At 34.9% G+C, this 18,514-nt stretch overlaps 1 protein-coding gene across 1 annotated transcript in view; it reads right to left on the bottom strand.

Annotated features, from left to right (window-relative positions):
* TTC6 (tetratricopeptide repeat domain 6) overlaps window positions 1-18,514 on the bottom strand; it is a gene marked incomplete at both ends in the record, with an annotated part of 192,057 nt that overhangs the window by 99,201 nt on the left and 74,342 nt on the right. The window contains 2 exons of the mRNA XM_081292914.1: window positions 670-774; window positions 17,444-17,579. Coding sequence (XP_081149040.1) covers window positions 670-774; window positions 17,444-17,579 — 241 coding nt within the window. The remainder of the gene's footprint in view (window positions 1-669; window positions 775-17,443; window positions 17,580-18,514) is intronic.

The raw sequence follows: 18,514 nt of genomic DNA on the forward strand, positions 1-18,514 counted from the left end.
TAAATGTGGTCCCCTGATAGCTCTTCTAGGTTGGTTTGAAATGAAGCTTGCTTTTCCATGAAAGACTAATATGGAAACATGGAAGTTTTATGTAATTAGTTTTTCATTTGGTTTTCTACCAACATCATAAGGACTTAACTGTAATCTATATAAACAATACTATTATCATTGCCAACAAGATTAATAATGATTCTTAATCACTATCTAATATCAGATAATAAATGCTATTCAATTTTCATCAATGATCAAAATAAAAGTAAATGAAAATCCTTTAAACAACCCATATTACATCATATCTTGATTCTCAGTCAAATACAATATTCTTTCAAAAAGAAAACAGAATCTTCATCTTGACTGGCTAAAGTAATATGGATAAGTATAACACTTTAAATAAATATATACATTAATTTTATCTTATAGAAATATATATAATTTTAATTTTATAAGTATGCAGATATATCTTTATACATATATATATAATATATACACATAAAAATTATTTACATATGTATAGTTTCTATAGTGACATCCAATCAATTCTGACGGTGGCAATAGTTGTCTGACAAGTTACATAACAACTATCCAGTAAACTTTAATGCCATAAGCAATTATACGACCTAAATATTAATAATAACAGTAATAATAGAGAAAAGTTATTCAGTACATTACCTCATATTTTGGATATACAATGTCCCTCATGACACATTCTGGAACAGAGAATTTGGGTGCAGTGGGATTCCAAAACATCTTTGTAATTTTTGGATAAGCAGATGTCTTAGAAAATAAAATAGAAAAACTATTAGAAATAGTAACAAATGTTCCCTAAGATTAAAAAAACTCAAACTTCTGTCAAAATTGCTTCCAGTTGCTGAGAAAATGACCTGATTGGTTGCAAAGCCTCTGAGTGAGGGGAAAATAACTTTTCATAACCACCAGATTACCAAAAAAAAAAAAAAAATGTAAAGGCAGCAATACCAAGTGATGCTAAGGGTGTGAGGAAGTTAGCAGAACCACACCGGCAAATTGGCCATTTGAAAGTAGAAAAAGTACATGCCGTGACATAGTAAATCCCACTATTATGGTTTGGATATGAACTGTCCCCCAAAAGCTCACAGTGAGACAATGAATGCAAGATAGGAGGAGAAATGATTGAGTCATAGCCTCAACCCAATCAGTGACCTAATCTCTGATGGGATTGACAGGGTGGTGGCTGGAGGAAGTGGTTCATTGTAGGCGTGGCTATGAGGTATATATTTTGTATTTGGAGAATGGAGACTCTCTCCTCCTGCTTTCAGATCACCATGTGAGCTGCTTCCCCCTGCAACACACTCCACCATGATGTTCAGCCTCACCTCCAGCCACAAGGAATGGAGCCTGCTGTCTAGGAATGGAGACCTCTGAAACCATGAGCCCCTGAAAAAAACCTTTTCTCCTCTACAATTGTGGTCAGATCCTTTAGTCACAGCAACAAAAAAAGCTGATTAAAACACCCACCATCATGTACATCCATAAGAATGCGGTTCTAGGGGCTGGAGTTATGGCTCAGCGGCAGAGCGCTTGCCCAGCACAGGCGAGGCCCTGGGTTTGATCCTCAGCACCACATAAAAACAAATAAATAAAATAAAGGTATTGTGTCCAACTACACCTAAAAATAAATATTAAAAAAAGAATGGTTCTAATTAGTATAAGAGATATTCCATTCTTTCATAATTACATCAAAATGAATTCTAATGTCACATATAACTAAAAAGAACCAGTAAAATAAAAGAAAAAGTACATGTCACAAGTTATAGCAATTCCACTTACAGCTGTATATTATATTCTAGGCAAATCCTTACACACATGCTTGGAGAGATATGTGCAGAATATTCATAGAGCATATGAAATAGCAAAAATAAAATCCAACGTAAATGTCTATTCTGGAGAGATGAATAAAACTTGGCATATTCATATAAACACTATAAAGTTATTAAAATTATGATTCATAGATGGATCTTAGAAGCATAACATTGAGAATAACATAAGTTTCATAAAGATGCATACACATTTATAATTTATATAAAATACAACTAGAACATAAAAACTATGTTATTTATAGTTTAGGATCACAACTACAACTAGTAAAACATGAAATCATGGACAGGAAAGACCACCATTATAACAATAATTTATCTTGGTTATGGAGGAAGAGAAATAAAGACATAATTGAGAGAACTTAATAATCTTTTATTTTAAAAAATATAAAGTAAGTATGACAAAATGTAAATATTTATGAATTCTTGATAGCGTGTTCCCCAGATTCCTAATATTTTGGTTTCTATATTTCCCTGTATCTTTCAATGACATGATTCTATATTTAAAAGATTCCAAAAAAAAAAAAACTCCACCATAAAACTTCTAGAACTAATAAATGAATTCAGCAAAGTGGCAGGATATAAAATCAACACCCACAAATCAAATGTGTCCTATACATCAGTGATGAATCATCAGTGATGAAAGAGAAATTAGGAAAACTACTCCATTCACAATAGACTCAAAAAATATATAATAATTGGAGGCTGGGGTTATGGCTCAGTGGTAGAACACTTGCCTAGCATGTGTGAGGCACTGGGTTCAATTCTCAGCACCACATATAAATAAATAAAGGTCCATCAACAACAACAAAAAAAATTATTTAAAAAAATGTAATTCTTGGGAATCAATCTTTCAAAAGAAGTGAAAGACCTCTATAATGAAAATTACAGAACATTAAAGAAATAAATTGAAAAAGACCTTAGAAAATGGAAAGATCTCCCATGCTCTTGGATAGGCAGAATTAATATTGTCAAAATGACCTTACTCAACACCAAATAAACAAATAACCCTATCAATAAATGGGCTAAGGAAGTGAACAGACACTTCACAGAAGAAGAAACACAATCGATCAACAGCAAATATGCAAAAATGTTCCACATCTCTAGCAATTACAGAAATGCAAATCAAAACTAATCTAAGATTTAATCTCACTCCAGTCAGAATGGCAATTGTCAAGAATATAAGCAACAATAAATGTTGGCAAGGATGTGTAGAAATGGGTACACTCATACACTGATGTGGGACTGCAAATTAGTGCAACCATTATGGAAAACAATATGGAGATTTCTCAGAAAACTTGGAATGTAACCACCATTTGACCCAGCTATCCCACTCCTCAGTTTATACCCAAAGGACTTAAAATCAGCATACTATAGTGACACAGTCACACAATGTTTATAGCAGCTCAGTTCACAAGAGCCAAACTGGGGAACCAACCTAGGTGCCCTTCAATAGATGAATGGAGAAAGAATATATGATACATATGCACAATGGAATGTTATTCAGCCTTAAAGAAGAATGTAATTATGGCATTTATAGGTAAACAGAGATGAAGAATATCAAGCTAAGTGAAATAAACCAGTCCCAAAGAACCAAAGTCTGAATGTTTTTTCTGATATGTGGATGCTAAATCACAACAAAGGTGGGGGAAGCCTTAGGAAAAAATAGAGGTACTTTGGATTAGGCAGAGGGAAGTGAAAGGAGGAAAGTGGGTATGGGAGGATAGTAGAATGAATTAGACATTATTACCCTACTTACATAAATGATTACATGTGTGATTTTACATCATGTACAACCAGAGAAATGAGAAGTTATACTCCATTTATGTTTGATGTGTCAAAATGCATTCTGTCATATATAACTAATTAGAACAAATTCTTAAAAATGCAAAAAAAAAGTATCAATACTGGTTTATCAATTTTAATTATTTAAATTTACTTCTGTAGATATTATAGTTTCCCAATGATGACAGATTCTCTCACAGTTTTCCAATCAAGGCCTGGGGAGGGCTGTGTTCCCTTCAAAGAGTTCTTTCTCACCTCTCCCCTAGCTTTCAGAGGTTACAGCCATCCTAACCTTCCTTGTCTTACAGATGCATAATTCCCATCTCTGTCTCCCTTGTCACCTGGCTTTCCTCCCTGGTCCCTCCATGTGCTCACACGCTAATTCTTCTTTCATAAGCACACTGGTCCTATTAGGTTTAAGGACCACAGTACATCCAGCATGATCTTAGCACAGGATTATTAAATACATCTGCATTGTCCCTATTTTGGGGACCATTATTCAACCCATTATTATTATTATGTTAATAATAGGGGAAACAGGGCATACTGTCTTTGCAAGTTTTAAATCCAAAACTATTTTTAAAATTAAAATTTTTCATCTGTAAATTAATGAACAATAAAAAGAAAAATAATTTGATAAAATAGTTGCAAGCAAAATAAATTGACAGGCATTCATGAAAAGAGCTTGAAGAAAATGTAATATTTTAAAATAATAGCTCCTTAAGAGCAGGGAATTATCGATAATTATATTTTTAATGTTTCTATGGACTTTTAATAATATTTAATTGAATGATGCATTTTCCCCAAAATGATTTCTTTTGCCGAGAGACACAGAGAGAGAGAGAGAGAGAGAGAGAGAGAGAGAGAGAGAGAGAGAGCTCTCAAATCATGTAAAGCATCAATTTTCAGGCACTGCTCTATGAACCCTTAATAGTAACATCTCGTGGAGTGTGGCTGTTACACAGAATTTCTGGAGTAAAATATGAAGACCCAAACCCAGTAAATAAAAATTCACAATTAGAATGTGACAATGAATTTGGGGCACTTTTATTTCTAATTAGAGATACACGGCAACCATCCCATTCACTTGGTCATATTATCCTCTCTACCAACAGAATATTTAGAGAAATACAGATTTTGCAGTTGCCAGGTAATTTTGTCCAACAAACAAATTCAAAATTAAGCATCTTTTCTAATTTGTCCTCTGTTCTGCTAGGCACAGAGCATCACCCAACGGTGGGCAGACCCACAGCCCAGAAGTCCTTGCTTTAGGTTGAGTAAATGCCTCCAAAAGCAGCTGACCACACGTCTTCCAGGGATCACATAGAAATTTGAAGGATTTCAAGTATTCAACTATGTCACATACAATATGATAATTCCTCCTGTGCAGCATTTTAGACTTCCAGCAGCTTTAGCATCTAGAATAAAGTCAATTCCCAAAGTGTGAGATACAAGCTTTCAGGGGCAAGTTGGGTAGGGAGAGGTCATCACTGGACAAGAGGTCACCAGTGAACAACAGCACTTTGTTTTTAAGGAAATGTACTAATGCTTTTACAGGAGAGACTTGATCAAATTAAATTGGTAAAGAAACACTAATCATGGTAAATTAGTTTACCCTGCCATACTTAAAGCATTCTGAATTGTAGAAAAATGATTAGAAACAATGGGATTGGCAGCTGCTAGAACTTGGAAGGAAGGTATAGAATGCATAGTAAACTGAATTGCTAAAGCATCCTAGTTTAATTTAGTGTTTAGCAGCACCTGTACTGCCCTAAGGTTATGTTACATATATTACAACCCAGTATAATAACTCATGTTCATATTGATGACCTAAGGCCAGAATATTCTATTCAGTGAAGCAGAGCGACATGTAAATTAATTTCAGAGGTACGTGTTAAGATTCATATAAATGAAACATAAGGCACAACACCAGTTTTCAAAATCTAATCTGAGACCCTGGAAAAGGTTACCTTGCCTTCTTCACTGTGTTGACATTTGCACTGATGGTGAAAAATATATATGTGATAAAACTGACAGTACCTTAGCATGAATCAAGGCAACAGCACCTTAAAAATACCCTCCAGGAAGCAGGAAAAATCATTAATGTCATTAAATCTCAACCTTTAAGTGTACATTTTTAATGATCACTGTGATTAAATGAGAAGTACACACAAAATGCATCTGCAGCCATGTTTTAGTCCGCTTTTTTGCTGCTGTGACTAAAGGACCTGGCCAGAACAATTATAGAGGAGGAAATGTTCATTTGAGGGCTCACAGTTTCTGAGGTCTCAGTCCATAGACAGCCGGCTCCATTCCTCAGGGCTCCAGATGAGGCTGAACATCATGGTGGAAGAGTGAGGTGGAGGGAAGCATCTCACATGATGGTTAAGAAGCAAAGGGAGAAATTCTACTCCCCAGGTAGAAAACATATACCCCAGTGTCATGCGCCTAATGACCCACCTCCTCTTCCCATACCCCACCTGCCTCCAATTACTACCCAATAAATCCCAACAGGTGATTAATTCACTGGTTGGGTTAAGGCTCCACAACCCAATCATTTCACCTCCGAATCATTTTCATACTGCCTCACAGATGAGCTTTTGGGGGACACCTCACATCCAGAGCATAACAGGCCATAAGTGAAGTATGATAACAGTTTTAAGGAAAAGCATGTGTGCTCTTATTTGAGATCTAAACTGAAGTAGACACTAGTTTTATTGCAGAGGAAAAACATCAAACTCTAGTTATTGAGAATTAGGTTATGTGGCAAGCATTTTCTTAGAAGAAATGAGGCAAATCCGTCACTTCAAACATTTCACAGTACTTGTGCCAAAAAAAAAAAAAAATGGGGATTTTTTTAAACTAAAAGTAAAAAAAAAAAATTAATTAATTAATTTTAAAACTTGGGACTTTTGAACAAAATTAAAACTTCAGAGAATTTACAGCCCTTATTATGTGCTTGCCAGATCCCCATTACTAAAGATTTGTCTGACAAAATTAAAAAATAAGTTATTTAGATATTGTATACATAGTAAAACGTATCAACATTTGAAGTGTGACATTCAAGCTTTCAGGGACAAGTTGGGTAGGGAGAGGTCATCACTGAACAAGAGGTCACCAGTGAACAACAGCACTTTGTTTCTAAGGAAATGTACTAATGCTTTTTCAGGAGCTGCATAACTTGATGAGCAAATTTTCTAGATGACCAATGCATGATGATACAAAATCATCCATGAGTAAAAGATTCATTCAACATACAAGATTAGCCAATAGATTTTAATGCAATAAGATATGAGAAAGTAATTGATATGGTTTCAGAGTTCAATTGCAACAATTTTTTTTTTTTTGGTTTTATGAATTATCGTTCAATAAATCATATTTTAAGCTAAACTTAATATTTGTCTTTTTGTTTTCTTTTTTCCCCTTGCTGGTCCACTGACCATAATTTTGTATTAAGGTTTTTATTTTGTAGATTTGCATGCAGTTTTTAAAAGTAAAAATAATAGAGATCCCACCTACCCTTTACTCAACTTACCCCAAGGCACCACCTTGCAAAACTATATAATACACTATCCTGAACAAAATGTTGACATTGATACAAAGTACAGAATAGTTCTATCATCATGAGGATCCCTCTTGTTGACTTTTAGTCCCACCCATGCTTGCCCCCTACCCTGAAAACCTAGAACCCACACAATGTTATCATTGCAAGAATGTTATATAATGAAATCACATAGCCTATAATCTAGAAATGACTTTTTCATATAATTCTCTAAAGATTCCTCAATGTTACTGCATGTATTAATGGGGAAGTCCATTAATGGTTCATTGGTTTTTATAGCTGAGTAGTATTCCATGGTATGGATGTACCACAGTTTGCTTAATCCATTGAAGGATATCCAGAGTCCTTCCAGTTTTATTTTTTTTTAAATAAAGCTGCTATAAACATTTGTGTACAGGTTGTGAGGCAATCACGAATTTTCATTTCACTAGGATAAATGCCTAGGCATGCAATTGTTGGGTTGTCTGGTTAGCTATTATTCTTCCTTTTAATTGCCAAGTTATTTTCCACAGAGCTGCATCATTTTACATTCCCACCAACAACATGTGAGTGACCCAGTTCTCCACATCGTTACTAGCACTTGGTGTTGCAACCATTATTTTATCTTAACCATTCTGTAGTGACGTCTCATTGTGCTTTCATCTTGCAGTTTCCTAACAGCTTATGATTTGACCACCTTTTCATATGCATTATCTCCATCTACATATCTTATTGGTGAAATGTCAATTAATGTCTTTTGCTTGTTTTCCAATTAGATCGTTTGGTATATTTACTGTTAGTTTTTTGAAAATTCATTATGTATTCTAGACACTAGGCCTTTGCTGGATATGCGTTTTGCAAATATTTTCTCCAAGTCTGTAGCTTGTACTTAATCCTCTTAACAAAGTCTTTTTGCAGAGCAAACGTTTTTAATTCTGATGAAGTCCAATTTATCAAATTCTTTTTCTTTTATGGATCACTTTACCTACCCTTAACTCCCAATAATCTTCTCCTAGTTTGTAGTTTTACATTTTTACTTTTAAGTCTGTGAATCATTTTAAGTTAAATTTTTTATGATGCAAGACTTTAAGTCAGCATTCATCCCCACCCACTATTGTTGTTCAATTGCTTCAACAGCAGTTATTGAAAAGATTATCCTATGTCCATTTCATTTTTGTACTTTTACCAAAAATCAGTTGTGCATATCTGGGGCATTCCATCTGTGGATTTTCTGTTTCATTCCACTGAAATATAGGTCCATCCCTTCACCAAGACCACACAGTATCGATTACGATAGCTAATACAATTAGTCTTAAATTTAGTCAGTTGATTCCTCCCATTTTATGCCTCCTTCTTAAAGTTGTTTTATCTATCTAGTTCCTTTACATGTCCTTATAAATTTTAGAATACTTTTGTTTATATCTACAAAAAAAGTCTTGTTGGAATGGAAGTTTGATGAAAACTAAATTAATCAGTATATCAGTTTGGAGACAAATGACATGTTTACTGTGTAGAGTCTACTAATCCATGAACACAGAATATCCCCATTGAATTAGGTTGTTGTAATTTCTTTCATCAGCATTTTGTAGTTTTCAGATCCTGTATAGGTTTGTTAGATTTACACCTAATTATTTCATATTTTGAGCAACTATAAATCATATTATAGTTTTTATTGTAGAATTTATATGTTCATTAAGAGATACACAGGGATAGAAGGGAAATGTTTCTGCTTATATTGTATTTTGTGACTTTACTGAACTCAATTATTAGTTCTGAGATTTATTTTTTACATATTCCTTGGAATTTTCTATATAGGCAATCACACAATTTGCAAAATTGTATTGTTTCCTTTCAGTTCTGTGTGCTTTGCATTCTTCTTCCTGCCTTATGGCACTGACTAAAATTTCCAGCACTGTGTTGAATAAGATGGTGAGGGAAGCCATCCTGGCTTTCACCATTAAATATAATGGTAGCTATAGATTTTGGTAAGATGTTCTTTTTCTAGGTGTAGAAGTTTCCCACTATTCCTATTTTTCTGAGAATTTTTATCAGGAAAATGAGTGTTGACTTCTGTCATGCTTTTCCTGCTTTGATTGATGTCATTATGTAATTTCTCTTCTTTATTCTGATAATATGAGGGATTGAAATTGAAATACTGAGCCAGCCTTCAAAATCCCTGGAATAACCCGCTTAGGCCATGGTGCCTAGTTCCTTTTCTATATGTTTCAACTCCATGTCCTAGTATTTTAAGGATGTTTTATACATAATATTCATAAGGAATTATCTTTGTTCATCTTGTGCTCCTATAAGAGAACACCTGAGACTGGGTAATTTATATGTTTTTAAAAAAACAGAAATTTATTCTTTCATAGTTTGAGAGGCCGGGAGGTCCAAGATCAAGTGGCATCTTGTGTGAGACTTCTTACTATGTCCTCACATGGCAGAAAGCAGAAGGGCTAAGAGGAAAAAAGAAGGCTGAATCTATATTTTTATTACAGCAATAATCCCATCTATGAGAGCAGCCCTCATGTGCTAATCATTTCTTAAATGTCCCACCTGTTAATACTGTTACAATGGCAATTTAATTTCAGATTTGATGGCAGTTAAATTCAGATTTAATTTCAATTTAATGGCAATTTGAGTTTAGAAAGGGACATTCAAACCAAAACAAGAATATTGGTCTATTATTGATTTGTACATACTTTTTGGGGGAGTGGGTAGGTACTGTCTTTGTCTAATTTAGGTAACAGTATTGCTAGCTCTATAAAATGAATCTGGAGGCCGGGCTGAGGATGTAGCCCATTAGTAGAGCACTTGCCCTAGTATCTAAAAAAAAAAAAAAAAAACTTCAGACACGTTCCCTTTTCTTTTCTGAAAGAAATTATATAGAAGTGATGCTAATTCTTCCTTAAGTAACTAGTGAATTCCTCTCCAGTATAATTATGTGGGCCTGAAGATACTTAAGAAAAAAGGAAAAAAGAATATTTGAGAAAAAATTCCAAGAAATATGTAAAAGATAAATCTCACAGAAAAAAAAATAATTGAATTCAGTAAAGTCACAAGATACAATATAAACAGAAACATTTCCCTTCTATTCCTCTGTATCTCTTAATGAACATATAAATTCTACAATAAAAACTATAATATGATTTATAGTTGCTCAAAATGTGAAATAATTAGGTGTAAATCTAACAAAACCTATACAGGATCTGGATGCTGAAAACTACAAAATGCTGATGAAAGAAATTCTTAACAGTTATATATTCAATTGTCTATTTCATGTTTGGAAAATTTTTTGATATTATTTCAATTTGAGTAGATTGTTCATTCCTTTGGTTTGGACCTCTATGCCTTCCTCTATCCCAATAACTCTTAAATTTTTTTTTAACGCTATCCCATATTTCTTGAATGTTCTGCTCATGGTTTCTTACCATTTTCACTGTGTAGTCTACATTTAAATTCATTGTCTGAGGTCCTGACTTCCAAGTGGTCTAATCTGTTGGTGATGCTTTCAATTGAGCTTTTAATTTTATGCCCTTCTTTCTCCTCAGCAGGGCCACATCACCCTTGTGACAGTGCTGCATTGTTTATAAGGAATTTACTATGAAATCTATCTTCAATACAAAATTATATGAACTCACTTCTAGAAATTTCCTTTATGTCTTGATTGTCAAAAAGGCCATGATAGATATTGTTTCATTACAAATTTATCATAGGGAAAAGAATTTTAGTTAAAACTTGGGCTAGGGATACAGTTCAGTTACAGAACACTTGCCTATCCTGTGTGAGGTATTGGGTATTTGGTTTATTGTTTCTTTCATTTCAAGGATTTCTCTTTGGTTTTTCTTTAGAACCTCTATCTCCTTCCTTATTGAAGTAATCTTTTGCTTCCTGTACTTGCTCATGTAGCTCTTTGTCAAAATGATCTTTTGCTGCCTGTATTTGCACTCTTATATCATCCTTTAATTCCCAGAACATTTTAATTATGTACATCCTGAACTCCTTCTCTGTAATTTCATCTGCTGTGCTGGCCATGGATTCTAATAATGTGGTATCTTGATTTGTTTGCGGCACTTTCTTCCCTTGTCTTTTCGTGTTGCCCGTGTGTCTTCCTTTCTAGCTCTGTGGATCTGAGGCATTACCAGTTTTACCCTATTGGCATATAGTGCCCCTATAGGGTTCCAATACCTCTCCTTAAGGGGAAGGACAATGTTAACAGATCCCAATGTAAACAAAATACCACTTAAAAACAAATAGTTGTTATTAAGACATTTACAGTTTGGTCACAATGTACAGAAATGGTGAATTCGGTTATTATCTACAATATAATCCATAGGTTTGTAAAAGGGTTTACAGTTTCTGATGGTGGACAAAGAACTGGGGAGGAGGTGTAGGAAGACATGCTGAGGAGGAATTAATGAGGATATGGAATTGTTATGTCTTAGGAAGTGTGAAAGAGAAATCTAAAGAAGAAGGTTAGTAGCAGGAGAATAGAGAGGTAGTAATTATGGGTAGACAAGTAAGAGGGAAGACAGTAGAGTACATTAGACAAACATATATTAAGAAAAATTTTAAAAATGCTAAAATAGTAAAAATTGGAGAGGAAAAAACAAAAAATGAAGAAAAAAAGAATATACAACAATTGTAATATACTATTCAGTTATCTCAGTCCTCAATATCCTAATTCATGCAAAGTACTTGGTTTCACGTATGTTGGGAATGTGAGGGCAGGAGAATAGAGAGAAGGAAAAAAAAATCTCAAGGGAATAAAAAGGATTGTTTTGGTTGGAGATCATTATCTTTCCTGCTTCCCTTATCATCCAATAGGTGGGGCTGTCTGTTCTTAGTTGGTATCTCCACCCTCAGGATGGTAGGGGTTACCAGGGTGTGACAGTTGGTCCTATTGGGAGTCTGTACCTCAAGAATCTCCTTTGGGTTCTGCTCCTGTGATGTGTGCACCGGGTCTTATCTCCTCATCTCGCCTCACAGTTTCTGCCCTCTAAATTAGTCTCTAAAGTGTATCTCCCTCACCCTCTCCCTTTCTACTTCCTAGTCAGGAACCATTCTCTCTGGGGGTCTTGTGTGTTGAACTCTGGTGGCTGCACACCTGTCGTGGAGGACTGTTTGGAATTGGGCAGTCACTCTGCCGAGTTAGCGGCTGCTGGGGACTGGGGAGAATTAGAAAGCTATAGGTACCTGGTTATCCAGTGTTCCAAACTGGTAGTTGCCCTAACTAAAGATAATGATGGAGGTGTCCCAAGATGGAGACTGCTGCTTTCAGTGATGGGGTGTTGGGTCGGGTGGGGGGAGCCAGGCAATGCATTGTGCGATGCATTCAGAGATGAGCTCTGTGGTGTACTGGGTTGCAGATGTAGGCTTTCTTCAGAGCCTGTGATGTCCAAGGTGCAGGCAGGCTCCCATGAGTAGGGGACTATGGCAGTAGCTGCTGAGTCCCAAGATGGAGGGGACCAAGGGAGCCCCACGTTAGTAGATGGGGGTCCACACAGGGATGGCAGCTTGAGTTCCTGCATGTGGGTAGCGACTGAGTGTCCTTCATGGGAGCGGTGTCTGGAAATTCTGTACCTGCACTGATCCCAGTGGTCCCCCTTATGGCACCCTCGAGACCTGCATGGGCAAGTAGTCAGGAGTCGGGAGTCCTTTTCTAAGCTGAGGCCTGAGGCCCCACAGGACACAGTGGCCATGATTATTCCTGTAAGAGATCAGCTGTGGAGTGGTCCTCTATCACTCTCAGCAAAACAGTATTCCCATTAGCTGAGACCCGGGTCAACAAGCAACACGGAATGCTTCCTCCCTCTGGCCTGCCATCTTGAATCCCCCCTCAATTATCTATTTCCATTGAATGAGCTGTGGTAGTTTGGGGTTTTTTTTTTGTTTTTTTGGTTTTTTGTTTTTTTGTTTTTTTTTTTTTGAGGAATTTCTCATTTCATCTAAGTTGTCAAATTTGTGTGTGTGTAGAGTTGTTCATAGTAGGGTTCTGTTGATGCTTTCTGGGGTCCATGATAATTTCTCGTTTCATTTCTATATTGTTAATTCATGTCTTCTCTTGACATTTTTTTCCCATCAGTTTTACCAGAGATCAATTTTATTGATCTTTTCAAGAACTGGCTTTTTTACCAGTTTTCTTTCTGCTCTCGATTTCATTGATTTCTGCTCTTCATTATTCATTCCTGCCTCTTGCTTTGGGTTTATTTTGCTCTTCTTTTTCTGGGTTCTTGAGATGGGAGTTAAAATGATTGATTTGAGACTTTATTTTTTCTATTGTAAGAATTTAATGCCATAAATTTCCCTCTCAACCTTCTTTTAGCTGTGTCCCACAATTTTTGATGTGTTATATTTTCATTCATTTCAATGCATTTTGAAATCGCTTGAAACTCCCCCTTCAGCCCATTGATTATTTATAACTGTATAGTTTAGATTCCTAATGTCTAGAGGTGTCTTCTGTTATTCTCTTGTTATTGATTTTTTTTTGTTTGCTTCTGCAATGGACTCTATTCTGGCATACATGTTGTGGTAAATGAAAAGAATATGTATCCCGCTTTTGTTGGTTTCTGCATACTTCAAGTTTCAACTAGATCCTGTTAAGTCAATGGGTCTGTTGAATTCAATATCCTTACTGATTTTCTAAAAGTGTGCTATTAGTTGTTGAAAAGGGGATGCTGAAGTCTCTAACTAGAAAAGTAGAATTGCCTATTTCTCTTTTGTCAGTTCTATAAATTTTTCTTCATATTTTGCTGTTCTGCTGTTTGGTGCATGTACTTTCTCAGATTATTGTCTTCTTGGTGTATTCACAATTTTATTATAATACAACACCCCTTTCTGTCTCTGATAACTTTCTGTACTTGGGAAATTCCTTTCATCTGATATTAATATAGCCATTCCCACTTTTCTTTGTTTAACATTTGCATGTTCATTTTTACCATCCTATTTTCAATGTGAATCTATTATTGTATTTTAACTCCGTTTCTGGTAGAAACCACACAATTGGGTCATGTTTTTTAATCCCTCCTGCCACTCTGTCATGTAATTTGTGTATTTAAACATTTTATATTTCATTTAGGGCTGACATATGCCATTTTAGTTTTTGTTTTCTGTTTTTCTGATTTCTTTTGATTATCTGTTTTCTTTCTCCCTTTCTGTTCATTTCTGTGGGTTACTTGAACATACTTTAAAATTGCACTTTTATCAATAGTGTTTTTGAGTGTATGTTTTACATGGCTTATTACTTGTTGATGTAGATACTAGGAAACATAAACATAACTTACCACAGTCTACTGATGTCATCATTTTACCAATTCAAGTGACAATGTAGAAGACTTAGCTCCCTTTATGTCTCTTTACCTTACCCCATTTATAATTGTCTTTAGGAATTTGCTCTGTACACATTTACAACCACATTAGTGTGATAATGTTTGTTTTGACTGATACGTATACTTAGGAAAACTCAAAAGGAGAAACAACACTATTGTTTTTATCCCTATTTTTGCTGTACATGTTCTTGTTCCTTCCAGATATTCTTTTTTGTTGTTGTTCCAATTAGTTATACATGATAGTAGGATGTATTCTGACATATTATACATATATGGAGTATAACTTCTCATTCTTCTGGTTGTACATGATGTAGAATTACATTAGTCATGGAATCATATATGCACATAGGACAGTAATGTCTGACTCATTCTATTCTTTCCTTTTCCCATTCTGCCTCCCCTTCCCTTCATTCCCCTTTGTTTAATCCAAAGTACTTCTTTTCTTCCCTAAGTCCCACCCCTTATTGTTCTGATAGTTGTTCTTTATCATTTTCTTTCTGTTTAGAGAACTTCCTCTAGCGATTCTTTTAAGGTAAGTCTGTTGGCAACAAATTCTCTTAGTTTCCTGAGAATGTCTTTATTCCCCTTTATTCCTGAAGAATATTTCTTTGGATACAGGGAGCTGGGTTCACAGTTCCTTTCTTTTCACACTTTAGAAAATATTCTGCCACTTACTTCTAGCCACCATAGTCTCTGAGGGGAAATCCACTTCCATTCACATTGCTGTTCCCTTGTGGGTAACATGTTCCCTCTCTCGTTGCTTTCAGGATGTTTTCTTGTCTGGTTTTCAGCATTTTTACTAATAAACTTACTTAACTAACATATATTTGGGTGTTTTCTATTTGGGGTTTTCATAGAATCTGTAAATTTGAATTGCCAAACTGGTGAAATATTCAGCCATTTTTTCTTTAAGTTATTTTTTCAGTCTCTGTCTCTTTTTCTTCCCCTTGGGGATCATCATAACACAAATATTAGACCTTTTGTTATAGTCCTACAATCCCTGAGGCTAATTACTATTTTTTTCCAGTCTATTTTCTTTTTATTGTTTAGATTTGGTAACTTCTAAGGTTCTGTCTTCAAGTTCATTGATTCTATACTAATTTTACTTTTCAGTTGACTCCCTAATGTTTCAGGTTTAAGTCATTTTTTAAGTCTAAATTGTGCCTGTTTCTTCTCTGCATCTTCTATTTCTTTACAAAGGCTTACTTTCTTTTTTTTTTTTCTTTTTTTCTTTGTACTGGAGATTGAACCCAGATGTGCTTTGCCTCTCAGTTATCTTCCCCATCCTTTTTAAATTTTTTTTATTTATATTTTAGTTTTGAGACAGGGTCTTGCTAAGTTGTTGAGGATCCCATTAAGGTTGCTGAGACTGATCTCTAACTTGTAATCCTCCTGCCTCAATCTCTAGATTTTTAGGATTTCAGTCTGTGTCACTGTCCTTTATGAATCTATTTTTTTAACTATGTTGCAAAGTTGTTCGTAATTGCTCATTGGAGCATTTTTATGGTTGCAGCTTTAAAATTTTGTTGGATAATATTAATGTTTCTGAGATCTCAGTGATGGTATCTATTGATATTCAGTTTGAGATTTTTCTAGTGCTGAATAAGATTAATAAATTTCAGTTGAAATTTGGATATTTGGGGTCTTAAGCCATAAGACTCTAGATCCTATTTAAACCTCCTGTTAACTGACACTCTACTAGACCTCCTCTGATTCCACAGCTGGAGAGGGGTGTGGCTTGTAACTAGGATGGGGATAGAATCCCTTGTGGTCTCACCTGACAGCATGCGGGTCTCATTACCACTCCATTAGAATCAAAGTAACTGGTCGACACGCAGCCCTCTTTGGAACCATACTGGCAGAAGTGTTAGTGTTCTTTCTACTCTCTTTACTGGTGGAGGTAGAATGGGGACAGTTTTTTCTGTAATACAACAGTTATTTTTCTAAAAATTTTCTGATTTTCTGTTCTGCTGGGTTGCACTTCTCCTGGTTCTTTGGCTAGAGATAGCAAGTATTGGATTTTTTTTTTTCTTTATCTGTTAGCATTTCCAGATTACCAGCTTTTTCAGCTCAATTCTAGGATATATGAAGAAAGAAAGAAAGAAAGAAAGAAAGAAAGAAAGAAAGAAAGAAAGAAAGAAAGAGAGAGAGAAAGAAAGAAGGAGGGAGGGAAGAAGGAAAGGGAAAGAAAGGAGAAAGAGAAAGAGAGAAAGGAAGGAAAAGGGAAGGAGGGAAGGAAGGAGAAAGAGAAAACCCATGTCATTCCTTGAGTCCTAAAGCTCCTAGCTAGTATGCCTCCTTCTCTCCACATGAATGGTTGTCTTACCTTTGTCATGCCCAGGTTTTTGACCTGTAATGGGCAGGAAGAAGAGGGAAAACTGATTCTACCCTACCTTTCCCAGAAGTGGAAGTCTCACAGCAAACTCTCAAGATAACTACTGCTTCTTAAATTTGGATATATTAAAGAATATCTTAAAATTATGTACAAAATGGTATTAAGGTATTTTTTTCTTTTTCAACTACATATCTGTTTAAAAACTAGAATTGTTCTCATATTATTTCAATCAAACCACCCACAGAATTGTACACAGAAGTAGACTTGAAAATCCAGCTGTCTTCTATAAAGGCAGACAGCAAAGAAATTTTCGAAGTAAGTAAATAATCCTAGTTTTTCACTATGTTTTTTGTTTTTAAAAACATAATTATTTCTCATAAAAAATACATTTTTATATTAACAAATGACTTTATTACTACTATTTTAAAAATAAATATTTTGGCATTTTGTTTAAATTTCTAATATTGTAAATGTCAATATAGGTAGCTCAAATAAACCATTATTACAACCTTAGTAATTTTAAGAGTGTCAAGAGAGTCATAATCCAAAATGTTTGAGAACGTATGAGGTAGATAAAAGTAATACTGAAGAAAGTTCTTACCTCCTCTCCTGAGAGTTGCAGGTTGTGAACATATTGCATAGTTCCTTGTGCCAATTCAGAAGGTGTCTCTGGTGGCACCAGAGGGACACAGGCATAGTCTTCGTTTTCTCTCTTAACAGGAATTCCATACAGTATTCTAAAATGTAATTTTTAAAAATTAGTGTTTTTTACGTTATTGATAAAGCAAAAAATGTTTGCTTTCTTTTCATACCTCCGTTAAAATAAACATATGGTCATTTGATATCGGCACTAAGTAAAAATTGTGAAAAGATCAAATACTCAAAAAGGAGAACCCAAAAATAATTTGTTTGGCTCTGAGTACCTCTTAATAGTAACCTTTGTGATGGTTTTGTTTTATTATATTGGAAAAATAATACATTCACTCTGTGAAAGCCCAATTATAGAAGAGATCCAAAATTCTCTATGACCTGACTTCTAACCTACTCCACACTCCACACTCACAACAAAGATTTGGGGCAAAACACCAGCCTGAGCAGAACTGCCTTCTCACATTACAGTTTTGTCTTCTTGATCCACATCTTGCTGGGATGCACAGAAAACTGTTTTGGTGTCAGATCTTCCCTTGGTAGGCTACCAGCTACATATATCTAAGAATATATATATATATAGGTTTAAAAAATTATCAAAAGCCTTAATTTAGCCCAAGATATGAGATAAATCAAACTTTGAAGGCAGAATGTATCATTAATGACTGACCTGTGGGTGGCTTGAAAATACATTAATTTTTGTATTGTGTAACTATTAAATATAAAATACATAATGAATAGAAAATGGGCCTCTACAGACTATAGTTCTAACAATTTGACATAAAAATATTTAGAGGTCTAACTTTTCTATTATATGAACAGCCAATACGAGTCACTAGATGTAAAAAATAAATATATATAATGTATTTGTTGATAATATGCTAAAACTCTCAAATTCCATCTTACCAGCTCCTAAGGGGTAGTCTGTCCAACTCCAGACTGAAGAAGATAGGAATTTTCCAAAGTAGACTCATGAAAATAAGCAACCTATCTCACCTTACCAAATATCTGAATTCAAAGAGAA

The sequence above is a fragment of the Spermophilus citellus genome (assembly GCF_964194105.1).
Source record: "Spermophilus citellus genome assembly, chromosome: 4".
Classification (NCBI taxonomy): domain Eukaryota; kingdom Metazoa; phylum Chordata; class Mammalia; order Rodentia; family Sciuridae; genus Spermophilus; species Spermophilus citellus.